Here is a 17,189-nt window from a genome sequence, read left to right as displayed (position 1 = left end):
ACTTAAGTACACTTTTAAGTACTTGTACTTTACTTGGGTATTTCTATTTCATGTTACTTATACTGCACTTCAGCACTACTTTTTAGTCTGCTACATTTGCTTTGTCACTTCACACATCTATATTGTCTTAGTGTTATCAATAGATGAAATGTGACATATTTTATAGATGAAGCTCCCCAGCAGTATGTTAAGTAATTAAAATTAGCTCCACCTTAACCAGCCGCTATATTAATGTGATACATGCTTTAACCAATCTACGATTATAGTACAATTATATAATATGCATTATTCTGCAATTGAGAATACTCTATAATGAGTACTTTTACTATTGGTACTTTAAGTATATTTTGATGGTAATACTTTTAAACTTTTTATTCATTCAAATTTTAAATGCAGAACCTATTAGATTTGGTTTTTTTACACTGTGGTATTACTACTTTTAGATCTGAGTACTGCTTCCACTGCTGAAAATAGTCTAAATCTGACTTTTCATATGAAAAAAACCAATGAAGCAGTTTGTGTTGAATATGTTGTTTATTTGCTGGAAGCTACAGCTACTGATGCAGAAAGAGAAAGAAAATGCAAAGTTTAAAATTTAAAAAGCTGTCATTTATTTAAACTCTGTGACATTAAACCTATAGAGTAAGTATATTTACAAGTGTTTTGGTAATACTTGGTCTAGATGACAAAATCATTTAAACTTTTTACAATAAATAAATGAAGTCAATGAATGTAGGTGACTAAAAGATACCAGTAATTTTTACTCTATAATAATGAATATGAAACATGTATAATGTTTTAATATGTTATCAAAAAAGATGAAGAATTTGTCATTCTTCTCCTTGTTATCAAAATGTGTTTTCTCTGGTGATGACTGTCTCTTATTAGACATTCAGACTGCAGTATTTCCTTCAAATTCCCCTTTTGTGTACTTGACTGCGGACTTTATTTTAAAAGGTAAATCACCAGACTTCCGGTGTCCTATTAGCTCATCCTTGGTAACTTGACAGAGGTCTTTGAACCTCCTTTCACTGCCAGTCACAGTACAGGATGAGTGGTAAAACAGCGCCACCGTGTGTCGATTCTCTGCGCTGCTGCTGTGTGTTCATTGATGTTACCTTCAGGGACTCCGTGTAAGTTCCCCTTAAAGAAAATGTACTTTTCATGAAAGGCTCATATGAACATCAAAATTAGTTTTCTGGAAACAAAAATAAACAAAATGTTTGTTGGCTCTCATAAAAGTCGCTCTAAGTTATGATTTATTTTGGTGGACACACACTCTGACGTACGTGATACAACTTTAACTGTTATAGTTTCAAGTGAAGTTCAGGCTCAAGTTCAGCCAACAGAGAGCAGCAGAGTAGCAAAGAAGAGCCAGAAAAGATTTTTCTGTCTATCTGAAGTCTGTAGTAACTCCGGTGCAGCACCTTCTTGTGAAAACAGTGATATAATTTACTGTGTGACAGGATTCAGAGATCTATTTTGTGGCATGCACAGCTGTACACAGTACAGTGTGAAGTAAAAGGCAAAGGTACCGTCTCAGTGGACTGTGTACAGTGTAATACCAGTGATAATAGAGAAAAATAATAGTTTAGAGAAAAATAAAAGCACATTTGTTTTTGTTTGGTACTGGTAGAAGCAAAATAAAATGCTGGAAAAGTGAGAGCAAACATGAGTATAGTCAAATAATTAGCTCAGTTTTTACTGGAGTTTCTACTGTTTTTGTTGATTTGTTGGTGGATTTCTGCTGCATTTTCATATCCCATCACATGGCTGTGGAGTACTTTTCTGATGCTAATGCTGATGTCTAACTGATTGTTTCTTAAATGTATCACAAGAAGCAAAAAAAAAATAATAATAAATCAGACTTATCAACAGCGGTGGCTTTACTTAAGTAAAAGTACTACTACTACACTGTGAAAATACTCCACAACAAGTAAAAGCCCTGCATTCAAAACCTTACTTAAGTAAAACTGTCTAAGTACTATCAGCTAAATGTTACCTCAAGTAAGTAAAAACATTCATTCTGCAGTAAAATTTGAAGTTTTGGATTAATATTACTGCTGTGGATGTTTATGGTTGAGCTCATTTAATTGCTGTCAGGTAGTTGAATGTCCAGCAATGCATCAGATTCTATAAGATCATCATATGTTTGTAGCATGGCTAGCTATAAAAGTCACCTTTTATGAGCTCTGACTTGTGATGATGCAATTTCCAGCTATTCCAGGAGGGTTTTAAATATGAGGAAGGAGAATTTTCTCAGCTCACAAAGGGACACTTCAGTTTATCAGAGAAAAAATAAAAATTACCAAATCTGTCTGTCTGTCTGTCTGTCTGCCTGTCTGTCTGTCTGTCTATTGGTTGACAGGCTTCTGCATCACTCATGAGGGACAGCATGTCCACCCTGTCTTTGGACATGAGCTGACCCACTGTCGTAAATGTTGTGATTCAGTGATTACGTGTACCTTTGGTGATAAGCAACATCCTGTTACCTCTGTTTCCCGAACAACAACCCATTAACAGCCTTCACACACCATAACCCGACCGTAACACTACACATCAGTGCTCTTATCCGATGGTTGTGCTGGAGCGCTCTGAGATATCCCTGTTACAGATGAGACTGTGCCCGCTCACCTCTCACCTGCATTAGTCTGGTCCTGCAGGTTAAAGTGCTGCTGAATCCTGTTTGTGACAAACAGACGTGTCTCTGTCGTAACGGTTATCGTTTACCCTCAGCTGGGTGACGCAGAGGATGAACAGCAGCAGCTAAACCAACATGTTTTCATTCGCTCTGGACTTTAACTGCTGCTGACTGGGAACATTTCTAGATCTTTGAGCAGTTTAATATTAGCCCAAAGAGCCAACACCAACATCTTAAGACTGAAGTCTGAGGACAAAACTGACCTACAGAGACCAACAGGGGAAAGTGACTAAATACATTTATTCAAATACTGCACTTCAGTACAGTTTGAGGTATTAGGTCCTCTCTAAAACATGCTCCCTTTCTGCTATTTCAGAATTCTACTCTACTGCTACTTCAGAGGTAAATGTTCAGAGGTGGAAGAACTCCTGAACTCCAAATGTGTCTTCAGTAAAAGTACAGAAGTATTATCAGCTAAATGTACCAAAAGTAAACTGCTTTCAAAGTATTACATGAATATAGAATACTCTATTATTCTGTTTTATCACTGCCATGTTAGAGTCAATTTGAAGTACTTTGATTACTGCTGGGTACATTAGTAGTACAGCACTGCAATAAATATCATATAAGCATGTATATTTTTGATGCTAAATAACTATAAACGTCAAAGACATGTAGTGAAGTTCAATATTATTTTATTAAATGGAATTCACATTCCATCACTGCAAATGTTTCCCTTTAACTGCACTACATTTATTTGACCGTATTTACTTTTCAGATTAAGCTTTTACAATGAAAGGCATATGATAAGGTGATAAAACACAACACTTTGTTAGAGACTGAAGCCGTACTTCATGACCTTTTGGCTTTTGACCCCTTACAAAACAAAAACAAAAACAAATCAAAAGCAAAAAACACTGTAAAGACTTTTGGCCCCTTGTCACAAGATGCTGTGAGAGACACTTCATCCCTAAACTTCTCAGCTGGCTTCATTTAAACAGTTGTTTAAGCTTGAAAGAGGTCAACTCATCCAAATGTTTGAAGATTGCACAAAGGTCCAGAAGATGAATACACAAGCTGTCACATAATCAATACTGTTTGATTTTCAACTCTGACAAGATTCAAATTCCAACAGCAAGACTGAACTCTGAAGACATCTCATAATGCTGAAATACACACTGAAAAATACACCGCATGGCCAAAAATATGTGGACACCAAACAAATTACAGACATATGTGATGATTTTACATCCTGGCTGAAGGGATTTGCTCCCATCCAGACACAAAAGCACCAGTAAGGTCCAGCACTGACGTTGGGTGATATGTCGGGCTCACAGTCGGCCCCTCAGTTCATCCCAGAGGTGTTGGATGGGGTTGAGGTCAGGGCTCTGCAGACCAGTCAAGTTCTTCCACTGGGAAATCTATTTTTAGTTTTGCAGCAACATAAAACCAGATAACAGAAACAACAATGAAGACACAAAATTGTAAAAGTGACGAAAAGAAAGAATTAGCCATCATGCATTTAATGCGACGACAACTTCTTTTGAAACTTTTCTAAAGATAATGAGCTCTTGATTTTGTGTGCTTTGTGCTCCCAGACCTGCACGCTGTGGTTTCTGAGGGACGGCTGCAAAAATGAAGCTGAAGGTTGTCGACAATGAATTTGAGAATACCTGATGATGAATATGGACTTCGCTCTGGCTGACAGTTAATCCACATGCAGAGGAGTGTGTGTGTGTGTGTGTGTGTGTGTGTGTGTGTGTGTGTGTGTGTGTGTGTGTGTGTGTGTGTGTGTGTGTGTGTGTGTTGAATGTAAACCCAGACGGGATCAGCTGACGGCCTCGGGGGTTCAGCTTGGAGCTCTTGGCGTTCCTTCAGTGCCTTTTTTGGCTCTTGGCGCTCATCCTTTGTTCTGTCTATTTCTCCAGCCTTCATCCCTCCTGCCTGTCTGCCTCAGGGTGGCTTTCACAGGGAGAACAGAATTAGATGTAACGACAGCAGTCAGTGGTCCAGCAAAATTATGCAATACTGTTGGCAGCAGAGAAAATAGCAAACAAGGACGAAAACAAAGTAGAAGAGTGTTGCAGACACAGAGCAGGAGAGTTTTAGCGTCTCCAAAGCACACAGAGAAAGACCTGAACGTTAAAACATGGCGTGCAGATGGTGTTTAGCATAAGGCAGAAATAAGGTCAGGGTGCAAATGGGGAGTTTCTAAAAGTCAGTCACGATTGTGTTTTACTGCTGGATGAGTCAGTTTTGATGTGTCTGTTTGTGCCGTGCAGGACAAAGGAGACTGACTCTTAAAGCACTTGTTCTAAAAGTTGGTTGTCATCGGTGCATTTTTATTTGTTTGACACCTGACTGCAAACAAATCTGATGAAGTTGAAGTTGAAGCTGACACAAATTGTTCAAACTTTCTTTCATGCAAAAATCACAAATAAATGTCGATTTCCCTTCAAATTTGACTTTATCTGAAAGTAGTAGTTCAAATACGCCTGTTTTAATTTTGCCTGTGCTTATTTAGACAGAAAGAAAAAAATAAAAATAATTAGAAACTCAGTCACTTATACAGGTGCTGTTCAATGAATTAGAATAATTTGAAATGGTGCACTCATTACATTTTTGGAATGCATTTTTGTGCAGAAAGCAAATCAGGTGTTCACCGCACCTGTCCTACTCGTTAGAGTAATCACAGAACTCTTCACCTGTAAAAAATTAGCTCAGCTGAGCTTTCCAAAAGGCCCATTTAGGCTGTTTGACTGCGACACTGTTGTTTCATTGAATTAGAATAATGGAGAAACCATGTCATTGAATTAGAATAATTTTTATTATAATTACTGTACAATTATCACTTTCTCAGTATTTTGTGGCTGCCCCCTTGGCTTGTATGACTGCCTGAAGTCTCCGCGGCATCGATGTGACCAGCTTGTTGCAAGTTTCTGCACTCACAGCTTCCCAGGCAGTGGCGATGTTCTGCTTCAGTTGGTCCAGCGTAGTCGGCTTTCTGTCGCGAATTTTCCGCTTGACGATGGCCCAAACGTTCTCAATGACATTGAGGTCAGGCGAATTGGCTGGCCATGCCAAAACTTGAAGCTGTTTTTTAGCGAACCAATCTTTGGTCGACTTTGCCGCATGAGCTGGTGCAAGATCCTGTTGAAATATGAAGTCTTCTTCGCCAAACTGTTCCTCAACAGTCGGAATCAGGAACGTTTCCAGAACATCTTGATATACGGCAGCATTGACAGTCTTCTTGAGGAAGCAGAGTTTCCCTACACCCCGAGCGGACATGCATCCCCAGACCATAACGCTCTGGGGAAACTTGACGGATCTTTTTAGGCACTCGTGGTTGTAGGTTTCGCCACCACGACGCCAGACACGAGGACCTTGGTCACCGAAGGAGATGCAGAAGCGTGACTCGTCACTGAAGACCACTTTCTGCCAGTCTTCAGCAGTCCACTCGCGGTGTTCTTTGGCCCACTTCAGCCGTTTCTCCATTTGTTTCTTGTTCAGCATCGGTTTTACTGCTGGAACGCGAGATTTGAAGCCGAGTTCGCGCAGACGACGGTAAGTGGTTGATCTGGAGACGTCAGCACCGGTCTGCTTGTTCCACAAGTTGGTGAGCTCGGAAGTGGACTTGAACCGGTTGCTGACTGCGATCTTTCTCAGCTGCTTGTTGTCGCGCGCAGATGTTTTTCGGACGGCGGAACAGTTGGTGCGCTTGCTGCAGTTTTTCTTGAGAGCTTTGCAGACAGAAGACTGGCTGATGCCGAGCTGCTTAGCAATTTTAGTTTGGGTCAGGCCTTGTTGGCGAAGGGCTTGAATTTGAGCCACTATTCCGGTTGAGAGGTCGCGCTGCTTACCCATGATTGATTTTACAACTTAGAAATTCTACTTAACCCTGACTTTATACTGCACAGTGAACACTTTTCACAGAAAACAAAAATTTGAGCATTTATTCTAATTCAATGAAACAGTTTCTCCATTATTCTAATTCAATGAAACAACAGTGTCGCAGTCAAACAGCCTAAATGGGCCTTTTGGAAAGCTCAGCTGAGCTAATTTTTTTACAGGTGACGAGTTCTGTGATTACTCTAACGAGTAGGACAGGTGCGGTGAACACCTGATTTGCTTTCTGCACAAAAATGCATTCCAAAAATGTAATGAGTGCACCATTTCAAATTATTCTAATTCATTGAACAGCACCTGTATACCTTTGAAACGACCTTCTACCTTGATGTTTTACTTCTTTGTTAGGTCCTATACAAATAAAGACTTGTTGTTCTTTGTCTTATCATTGCTAATACAAATTGTAGTTTAACTTTAATCCATGTTGAACTGAATTTGTCCCTTCTCTCGTGGTTGTCTTGCTCTGTTTTTTCTTGTTTTAATGTTATTTCTAAGTTATTTTATGACCGAATGAAATTAAGTCCATCATTATTAAAATCAGTAGTTATTTCGGCAGATGTGATTCAACCTTATTACATTAATATAATGATATTAGTGTGCCCAGTTTCTCATTTGATGTTTGAAAATCTGTTTTTCTGTCACTGGTGTCATAATTCATATTTTGGCGCACACACACGGCCAAGCTGCACCTGTGTCCGCTTCTGCCCATGTTTGAATGAAAGAAACGACGGCATTGGTCAATCTTTCAAACGCTGGTTGGAAGGAGGAACAGGATTGGTTGGCTGTTCTACGTTTCCTTACGCAAGAAGAAAGCGGGACTATCCTTCAATGGGCAAGCTCAGTGATTGGTCAGTAGTAAATTTACGTTCACTTGCCGGTGGGACATCTTGAACAGCCAATGACATCGAGCTATTCCGGGAAGGGGCGTGACCTCTTGTCATTCTTTAGAAGCCGGCGTTTCCTTACCGGCATTTCAGTATTACACCGCGAAGGAGAGATATACTGGTGTGCTATTTATTTATTTATTGTAGTTTATTTTAAATTGTCCGCAGCCAAACATGCTCGGCCTGTGCCTTTACGTTCCTGTGTCTAACTCAGACCCGATTGAAGTGGAATATTTTGAGTCTAACGGACTGCCGTCAGAGCTGAAGTCTCTCTTTAACAAATTGAGCGTGTTCCTGCCGTCCCAGGAGTTTTCAACCTACCAGAGGTGGCGAAAGGTAAGAGAAAATCACTAAATGGTAACTTTTTATTGCTTTATATGTCAAAGCACAATACGTTTAGCATTAACAGTTACCTACTTCTCTAAACCCATTGAGTTTTACCGTCACTAAATCCTTTCTTTCCGGGCGCCGGAAGAATTAGCGTGTGGTCGTAAGAAGCCTTACGACTAGGCCACAGAGCCGACCGGCTTCCAGAAAAGTCGCCACGGAAGCGCTTAGGATTTTTGTTAGAAACTTTTGTATAATTATTGATTCATTGTTGGTGGAAGCATAGTTTTTTAAAATGTAGTTCATTTTGTCCATCTGAACTGTTTTCCATAATTACTATTATTATTATTTTTTTTTTTTAAATGAAGTTTGGGCGCGGGCTGTGCTGCAGACAGTCATTCATTAACAGGGAAAATCCACCCTAAAGAGGAATTTATGCTGCGCTGTTCCAGAGAATTTAGGGAGTCGCTGATCTCAGTATGCGCTGGCAAAGTCAACTGTCCCCTTAATGTGAAAGGAGACAGCTCATATAGGATTATAATCAATTTCTGAAATACAACTTGTAAAATAGCGTCACCTGCACAAATTGGTGTATTCGTTTTAAAAAGTTGAGAAATGGACATGACTGGACCTGTTCAGGCTTTTCATTACCAGACTCATTGCTTTGCACATACAGACACCATGTATATTTGCAAAATGCACATTTGGCTATCTCTGTCTCTCTCGGTCCATAGATGTCACTTTAATTTCTTGTATTTGTTTCATTGAAGTTATATCTGTTCTCTGTACATTTTCCTCTGGGGGTTAATGGAGTCTAATCTTGTAACTAGCACATGCACCTTGCTGAAACTAGGACACAAACTAGGACTGCAATCACTTGGACACTGACTTATCAGAACTTGAATCTTCAGTTCTTGCACTAGACTGAGGTTCATGTTTTTGTTCATGAACTGATTGAAATGCAAGAATATTCAGTCTGTGACATTAACATCTTGTGCCTCCAACAAAGTCAGCTGCCCCTTGTGTTGTCAGTGCAGCAGCTGCAACAGTTTCTGGCTTCCTCTCTGTGAGATGTCAGATTCTTCAGAAAAGGGCAGTACAAGTGTAAAACTCGTGACATTGCATTCCCCTTTTAGCCATGCTACAAGTCACATTTATGCACTTGTGCAAGTAGTTTGGTGTGAGCTGCAGGGGAGAGCAGACTATCTGCAGAGTATCATTACTGGGTGACAGTCATATGCCGGCTCTGGCTGTGGCAGGGGGTCAGGTATCAGCGCTGGACAGCAGGTTGGAGGGCTGCCAGTGTCCTCATCTTGTTTTAGCTCAGGAGGTTTGAGCTTAGACTGGATTAAAGCAGTTGGCGGGTCGACCTGGAGCTGAGGTCAAAAATAGACCAAAGTGTTACAACCTAATTCCCCTGCTCTAGGATATACTGACGTCATACCATCATTCAAGAAAGCCAAGAGCCCTCTGGTTTAGCACACAGGCCGTAATGTTGTCCTGTGGGGTCATGATGAAACACAAGCCGGAGCATCACTGAACCCTCTGGCCATTTTCACAACTGCCAGACTGGCATTCAGACAGAACATTTCAGAACTTGCTGTACCCTCTCAGACCTTGTTGTACTTTTCAGAACTTGCTGTACCTGTTTCATAAGCGGCTGTCAAGTTGTTTTAATGTGTCAGGGCGTTTGACTACTCTGCATACTACTGCAAGATGTCATCTCCTGTTGACAGTGTATTTTGTTCTTGAAACTATGTGAGCACCCTTATACCACACTGGATTTGCATCTTTGTATCAATAAAATATAAATCTTAGTCCTCCAACAATCCTCTTATGCATGTTTTTTTTTTTTGTTCTTTTTCAGAAAACCTTAAAAAGGGAAGAAAATGACTCAGATGGACAGCTGGATTTTGAGGAGTTTGTTCACTATCTGCAAGATTATGAAAAGGACCTGAAGCTTGTGGTGAAAAGCATTGACAGGAAGAATGCAGGTAGGAGACCCCGGATGAGCTGAGGTTTTCGCTTTGTTGCAGATGTCGACGCTTGTTTGGTTTCATCTCTCACTTTGTCTGTAGTTCACCCACAGTCTGAGAAACTTTGTCTTACAACGTGTCTTTGTTTCCTTTTAAGGCCACGTTGATCCAAAGGAGTTCATGCAGTCTCTTTGGGATCTTGGTGTACATATTTCCCCACGGCATGCGGAAAAAGCCCTTAAGAGGTAATTTCATTAATCCATTTCACCCACTGCAGTCTTGCATTGTTTGATGAAGGGACTCAATGTCTTACTTTTGTTTCTGTCTGTTCTAAAGCATGGATAAGAATGGAATGATAACTATCAGCAGTAAAGACTGGAGCAACTACCCCGTGGTGGAGAAGACGGAGAGCATTCCTGAGATCATCCTCTACTGGAAACACTCCACGGTTAGTTCAGTCTGCACCAACCACACAAACAGCTGTTCTGTAACAATTAGAAAGAACCAAACAGGAACAATTTGAATCATAGTTTGGCGACTTTAAATTAATGTTGACAGAACCACAACATTCCACTGTTTTTATCAGAGGTTAGTGTACCGTAAAGTTTCAGATGCCCTGTTTTCACCCAGTCTTGAATCTGATAATGGTATCAGGGCATCTGATAATGGTTTAACTCAGACTGAAGCTATTCAAAGTGCACAGGGTGTTTCATCTTTGTCTTGTCTGGAAAAAACAGGTCAGTTGAAAAGCAAATTACCTGAAAGGCTCCTCTAGCACAAGTTGTGCGTCAGCAATTAAGCTCTATTAAGCTATGAAAGGAATTGGTCCCATTCTGGGGGGATTATGTCGGAAGGATTTATCGATTTGTCTAGCTGTTATGTAAAAGGCAGCAGCAGTCAGCAGGTGAAGACTGAAGTAATCTCGTGCAGCTTCTGCTGGAGGTCAGCGCAGTCTTGGTTGCTATACAAATTATTTTAACACTGTGCCAGCTAATGTGTAACAGCCCCGACATTGTACAGAGGAGACACCGACAGGCCGATCCAGGGCCAAGAATAGAGCTGGAGTTACCCCCCCGGGAGTTATGCCCCCCGGGAGGCCAAGCAAAACACAGCCAAATTACTGATGAAACACGACCTGCTGGACCATTTGAGTTTTCAAAGAATCTAATGTTTAATGGTCTGTGTGGTCACATGTTTGATCCACACAGCTGAACCACAGTGTACCTGGGTGGCACTAAAATGTTCTCGTTGACGCGGTGTAATTAGGGTAGGGCAATAAATGGGCTGTTTTTATCATCTCAATCAAATGATACAGCAGCGGTGAATCAAAAACAAAGTTAAGACTTCATGAAGTGACTTACAAAACAAACTGAAAAATATTATTCAGACAGGACATTGTCATTCAGCTCAGTGAGACAAACCTGTATTGCCTTTTTCATGGCATCAAATGTCGATTTCTTCTTGTAAAATTGCTTCTTAAGAAGTATTTAAATTCAGGCTCCTGTTCTCGGGGGGCCAGAGTTGGCCGGGATCCATAGCTGCAGGTTTAGACGGATCCAGTGGTAACCCGTGTCCTCATTTCAAAACAGGCCTCCTATGTGCTCGCCCGCGTTGCCCTTTTGAAATTTGAGCCATACTTTTAATGAGGCTGCACAGGCAGAGCAGTGCAGTGTGCCCATGATTAACTACTGAAATCAGTTAAATCTTGACCTGGACTGCTGCGTCTGTGAAAGCAGACCTGGTGCTCAATGGTCTGACCGTTGGTCCCTGTGGCAGCAGCGCCTGGTGATGCATATTCAGCTATCGCACAAGACCGCTGCCATGTGCTGCTAACAAGAATAATGTTCAGAACATGTGCAGAGCTGCACTTTCTGTTCCTCTGGGAAAACTTCAAATTTATAATAATAACACGAGTTGTCCACATGACATTGACCTCCTCCACTTTGTCTTTGTGTCTTCCTTAAGTAAAAAGTTTTGGGGATTTTTTCTGAGCCAAGTTCTACTCTGTACCTAACAATTTCATGTCTCTCCCTGGCAGATTTTCGATGTGGGTGAGAACCTGATGGTGCCCGATGAGTTCACCATAGAGGAGAAGCAGACTGGGATGTGGTGGAGGCACCTGGTTGCAGGTGGAGGAGCTGGAGCTGTTTCAAGGACCTGCACTGCACCCCTGGACAGACTCAAAGTCATGATGCAGGTAAGATCAAATCAAGCTTGAACAAATCACATTTTAAACCTCAAAGTCTTAAACTGAAAAGTGGCACTGAAGTGTGGGGACTATGGGAAACTGGGTTCCCAGATCTTGGGGAGTTTGAGAAAAGGGCAAATGTGTGGAGGAAGTTATGGAAACGTATCTTACTGTTTGCAAGGGAAGTGGGTGATCCAGTTGTCAGCCTTTTTTTGCTGAGCCACCAGGTCATCATGTTCATCATGTTAAGACCTACGCAAGTCTTCAATGGAAACACAAGATTTAAGCTCTAAAAGGGAGGCCACAATGTTCATAAAAGCAGGCGACACAATCAGTCAAGAAGGAACTTGGAAGAAATTGCTCAAGATCGAGTTACCTAAGAGTCATAAACAAGTTAATGTTTGATGGACAGCGTGTCAGAGTGAGAGGTCAGAGTCCAGGGGCTGACTGTGTGTCATAGCTGGGCTGCGCCGCCGACCAATGATGGCTCACATGCGATCGTCACACCCGCGTCTGCGTAATCATCACCATCAGCAGTGGGATGAAGGTCTAACTGTGCAGGTTCAGAATCTGTGTCAGTGGCCTTAATTTGCGTCAGTTGCCAGGTGGAGAGTCAACTTTGACCTCTATTGAGGAGGAATTGCATGCTTTTGGTTATTTTCCCATCAATTAATTAAACAAACCTAGTTGGACCCATTTTTGGGTCAAAAGAAGTCCTGACCTCCATGGCAGGTGTCCATCCCAGAATACAACCTCCACACAGTAGTTTGTTCCCTGCCAATGCAGACAAAGGTTTATAGCTGTTTTTGGTCAAAGATCTCATTGATTAAATCTTTACTGACTCCTTCTTCCCTGTCAGGTTTACGGATCCCGAACCAACAACATGTGCATCATGACGGGCCTGATGCAGATGATCAAAGAGGGCGGTATGAGGTCATTGTGGCGAGGCAATGGTGTGAACATCATCAAAATTGCCCCCGAGTCGGCCCTCAAGTTCATGGCATATGAGCAGGTATGACCCGTGGCTCTGAGCTGTGCCTCAGATGTGTAATTTGTGAAGCTCTGTGTTCTTGGTGTCCATTCACTAACGTCTGCTCTTTCTCAATGGGCCTCTCCAGATTAAACGTTTAATTGGCAGCGATAAAGAGACTCTGTGCGTCTTGGAGCGATTTGTTGCCGGATCTCTAGCTGGAGTGATCGCCCAGAGCACCATCTACCCCATGGAGGTGATAATCAGCTTCATTACACCCTCTTTGAAAACAAACAGGCCTCGGGAAGCCATATTTAGGACTTCTTAAGACTTAACAGTTGAATTAAACATGTTTAAATCTGTCCTCAGGTCCTAAAGACTCGTCTTGCTCTGAGGACGACCGGCCAGTACTCTGGGATCTCAGACTGTGCCAAGCAGATTTTCAGGAGAGAGGGACTTGGAGCGTTTTATAAAGGTTACGTCCCCAACATGTTGGGCATCATCCCCTACGCGGGCATCGATCTGGCAGTGTACGAGGTGAGCGGTCACTGCAACACAGGCTGTCACCCTGTGAAACCACAGTGGGCTTATTTTTACTTTTCTCAGCCTTACTAGTATCCAGAGTTTTTACTTTATCACCCTTCCAATAAACTCAGCACACACCTTTCGTCATACCCCAACCCCTCAGCAGGGCAAGAATCTTTTCAGCTGTAAATTCACCACATTTACAGTTTCACTTGCCTTTGAGCTTCGCACACTGATAAGATACAAGCGTGAAAGCAAACATGGTTTTATATTTGGAAAGAAAAAGCAGTATATTTAAAGGTTGTGTTACAACATCGCACCTCAGCTCCTTGAAAGGACACTTAACACACAGATGGTTGCATAACAGAATCTGAATGACCAAGTGACATAATACTGAGAAAAAGAGTGTAAAAAGACAAACATAGCTGAGGGAACATTTCTCATCTCGTGCGTTTCCCTCCTCAGACACTGAAGAACAGCTACCTGCAGCAGTATGGCACCAACAGCACTGACCCCGGTGTGGTTGTCCTGCTGGCCTGTGGCACCGTGTCCAGCACCTGTGGTCAACTTGCCAGTTATCCTCTGGCTCTGGTCCGCACCCGCATGCAAGCACAAGGTGAGGAGGCCTCTGCTCCTGTAATACTACACCTCTCTGATCCTTCTGCCAGCAGGAATCTGACTACTGTACAATATGGACTTCAGCTAAACTCAGGAATATTTGAACACAGACTCTGCAGACACCAAAATATATTGAGTAGATATTCAGTGTCTTAATACTTTAACGTCTTAGCTGGAAAACATTGCAATTTTGAGGTTTTCCCAGAAAATTGCACATTGTTGCAGTGGAAAAATATTAAATGTGTTTAAAGACCAACGTGGTTCACATTCATTTGAAATGAGGAGCTAAAGTGTCTTGAAGTTGTAGCAGCTCCTTCAAGGACCACACCTGTCTCAGTGTAGCTGTGGGGTTACTAACGTTCGTATCGCAGGTGGATCACACGAATAATAAAAAAGCAGATGTTGATCTGATACGTTTAACAAGGCCGTTGTAAAATTGTAGTTAACAAGTAGAACGTTGGGGCTGTAACTATTTTTTATTCATAATTATTTACTGTAAGCTCACCCTAAGAAAAAAAACACATTCATTTTGTCACAGTAATATTTCTCACGTCATCAAAGTGTAACTGGTCGTTGTTTTTCCTCTTTCCAGCTGCGACAGGGGGCTGCCAGCAGGTCACAATGACTGGTCTCTTCAGGCAGATCTTGCAGACCGAGGGCCCAACGGGGCTCTACAGGGGCCTGGCCCCCAACTTCCTCAAAGTCATCCCCGCCGTCAGCATTAGCTACGTGGTGTACGAGCACCTGAAGACACAGCTGGGAGTGACGTCCCGCTGAAGCTCGCCCCCTCATTGTCACACGACTTTTAAGCTTGAACGTGACAAGCGACCTTCACCGGATTCCACCCAAACACCCCACCACTGCCACCACCCCCCTCTCCCTCTTGCTCTCCTAGGGTTAATGCTAGTGAATCCCAGGGACCTTATGGCCCCTCTGTGGGTTCGTAGTCATCTCATTCTGTGAATGTCAGCTGACGAAAGTTGAGAAAGGACACCGAAAGTTGGAAAGGCCAAGTTGGAGGATATGGACTCTGTGAGCTCAGGTTGTCAGGATTATGACTGCTGCTATTTATGTTTTAAAGAAGTTATGTTGAGAGCTGAAACAAGAGGAATGTGAGTGAATGTAAGTCAAGGACCAATTGCTCTTGCTGTTCATGCCATCTTATGTTTTGGTGCCTGAGCAAATGTCCGTTTTTTGGGGGTTTTTTCATGTCGGTGTGACATTACAAACTTTGCAAGTGAGGAAAATGTGCATGACCAGCACCCTCGTTCAGTTACCCTACTGAAACAACACAGACATAGCATTAATAAGCTCTTAAAGAAGTTTGATTCTGTCAGACTTCTGCCCGTAGGAAGACATGACGGCGTCCGTTAATGAGAAGGTTTTGCACATGTAGGGTTGATCTCTCGCCACCCGTGTCCTGAATGAGTGAATGACTATGGAGTATTTATTTCCATCCAACCTGTATTTATTGTTTTTATTTTCTAGAAGAGAGTGAAGAGCTGATGCCAGACAACAGCCTTAACACGTGGCTGTCAGACACTAAACGTAGTTGTCTGGTGAAATGAGAGGAAAGAGTTGAAGAGAGCTGGAGTTTGTACTCATGAGTCAGTGCGGTTGGTGTTTGAGCAACTGAAAAATGTTTTTGTTGTTTGTGCAAACCACTTCAGATTATGTCTGTTAATGTGTGTTCTTTTTGCCCTTTTAAAGGTATAAATGTCTTAATGTCTCACCTCAGGTTTAAGGGCAGGTTATTGCTTAATTCACAGAGGAGCACACATGGTTGGTTTTTGGTTGTTTTTTTTTGTTTTTTTTTGTTTGACAACATTTATACTTGTTAAAAAACAAGGGCTTGAAAAAGATGAGCAACATAATGCACTTTAATTAATGCTGGGAGGGGCATCTGATGAATGTCATATCGATCCAGGTATTAAGATTTAATTATTCTGTAAAGAATGGCTTTTAGTATTGTTTTAATGGACCTTTTTGATGCAAATAAATGCAAATTCTTGTAACGCTGAGTCTTGCATTTCTTTTTGTACACAAGAAAGTAGTTACATGAGAGGTGTGTGGGGTTTTTGTCCAATTGGAGTGGATCATCGTCACAATGTCCACGAGCAGACAAGTCAGCTGCTGCTGGTTAGTAATTAATGAAGGCTGATTTTCTCATGTCAGTGAAGTCCTGCTGCAGGCTGGAGGGTCATGTTTTGAATTAACAGCATCTTGATGATGCTTGTCTGATGATGTTTGTCCACCAGAGAACAGACAAGTTTATTTTTGAACTGTAAAATGTCCTCTGAGAACATAACCGTCACAATAAAAATCAAATCTAAGAGCATATTTAAGATGGTTTGTTCATATTTTGTGTTTATATTAAAGACAAATTACTGCAGTCAGATTACAATAACTACAGCTGGGAAACTGATTTCTCTTAAAGCTCCAGTATGAAAGTGCCTGAAAACCAAGCAAACATGGATGACTCACATTAGCTAAACAACGTTGTTCAATTGATTTGAATCCACTTTCAATGAACATGTGACTTTGTCAGTGCACAGCATTTTAATCCTCACAGAGCTGCCTTAAAGATGGGAATGTTCACCAGTTGTTACCACAGACATCATCTCCATTTCTACCACCCATCTATTATGACATGAACACAGCATAAACTAACTTGTAATTAAAGTTTAGAATTGGAGCTGCATCACTTCAAAAAGACCTCCATTAAACTGGGGTGGAGTCAGAAATCACAGAGGCAGACATCTGAAAACCCTCCGTAAATAAAACTCAATCTCTCTGCGTGGATAGATGCCATCAGAAGTAAAAGAGAAAATGTGTTTGCTTTGTCTAATTTTAGTGAACTGATCTTTTAACGGTGACCTAACATTCACATGCATACATTGAGGGGGAGGATTCCGGAGTTATATAAGAGATTTACAATAGTTCTACTATAACTTAAGCTGTTTCACAGTAATATTAGTGTCCGCACTGGATCACATGGAGTAAGTGTTACATAAATACAAATGGGGTTAAAGGAGCTGGGGGGGGGGGTGAAATATACATTTTTTCACAGTATTATCTCTTTCCCCTGATCAACAGTTCTGTTCCTCCGCTGGACAGAGAGAATGACAAAAGACAACCCAGCTCCCTTCTGTTC

The 17,189-nt window shown here is 41.6% G+C and overlaps 1 protein-coding gene across 1 annotated transcript; it reads left to right on the top strand.

Annotated features, from left to right (window-relative positions):
* The first annotated feature begins 7,537 nt into the window (after window positions 1–7,537).
* On the top strand, window positions 7,538–16,255 carry slc25a25a (solute carrier family 25 member 25a). The gene is made up of 10 exons (XM_076731774.1): window positions 7,538–7,767; window positions 9,626–9,752; window positions 9,892–9,979; window positions 10,071–10,182; window positions 11,773–11,931; window positions 12,782–12,934; window positions 13,041–13,148; window positions 13,262–13,429; window positions 13,883–14,033; window positions 14,628–16,255. The coding sequence occupies exons 1-10, from the start codon at window positions 7,606–7,608 to the stop codon at window positions 14,810–14,812; spliced, it is 1,413 nt and encodes a 470-aa protein (XP_076587889.1). The 5' UTR covers window positions 7,538–7,605; the 3' UTR covers window positions 14,813–16,255.
* Window positions 16,256–17,189: the final 934 nt, after the last annotated feature.

The sequence above is a fragment of the Chaetodon auriga genome, chromosome 5 (genome assembly GCF_051107435.1).
Source record: "Chaetodon auriga isolate fChaAug3 chromosome 5, fChaAug3.hap1, whole genome shotgun sequence".
Lineage (NCBI taxonomy): Eukaryota > Metazoa > Chordata > Actinopteri > Chaetodontiformes > Chaetodontidae > Chaetodon > Chaetodon auriga.
Note: the sequence above shows the minus strand (reverse complement) of the source record. Positions and strands in the feature narration are given on the sequence as shown.

What these genes read in the sequence shown, in the direction of transcription:
- slc25a25a (XM_076731774.1), top strand. Translation starts at nt 7,606, where the DNA reads ATGCTCGGCCTGTGCCTTTACGTTCCTGTGTCTAACTCAGACCCGATT. An exon ending in GCGGAAAAAGCCCTTAAGAG is followed by an intron (nt 9,980 to 10,070) that starts GTAATTTCATTA and finishes TCTGTTCTAAAG; the next exon opens with CATGGATAAGAATGGAATGA. An exon ending in GACTCAAAGTCATGATGCAG is followed by an intron (nt 11,932 to 12,781) that starts GTAAGATCAAAT and finishes CTTCCCTGTCAG; the next exon opens with GTTTACGGATCCCGAACCAA.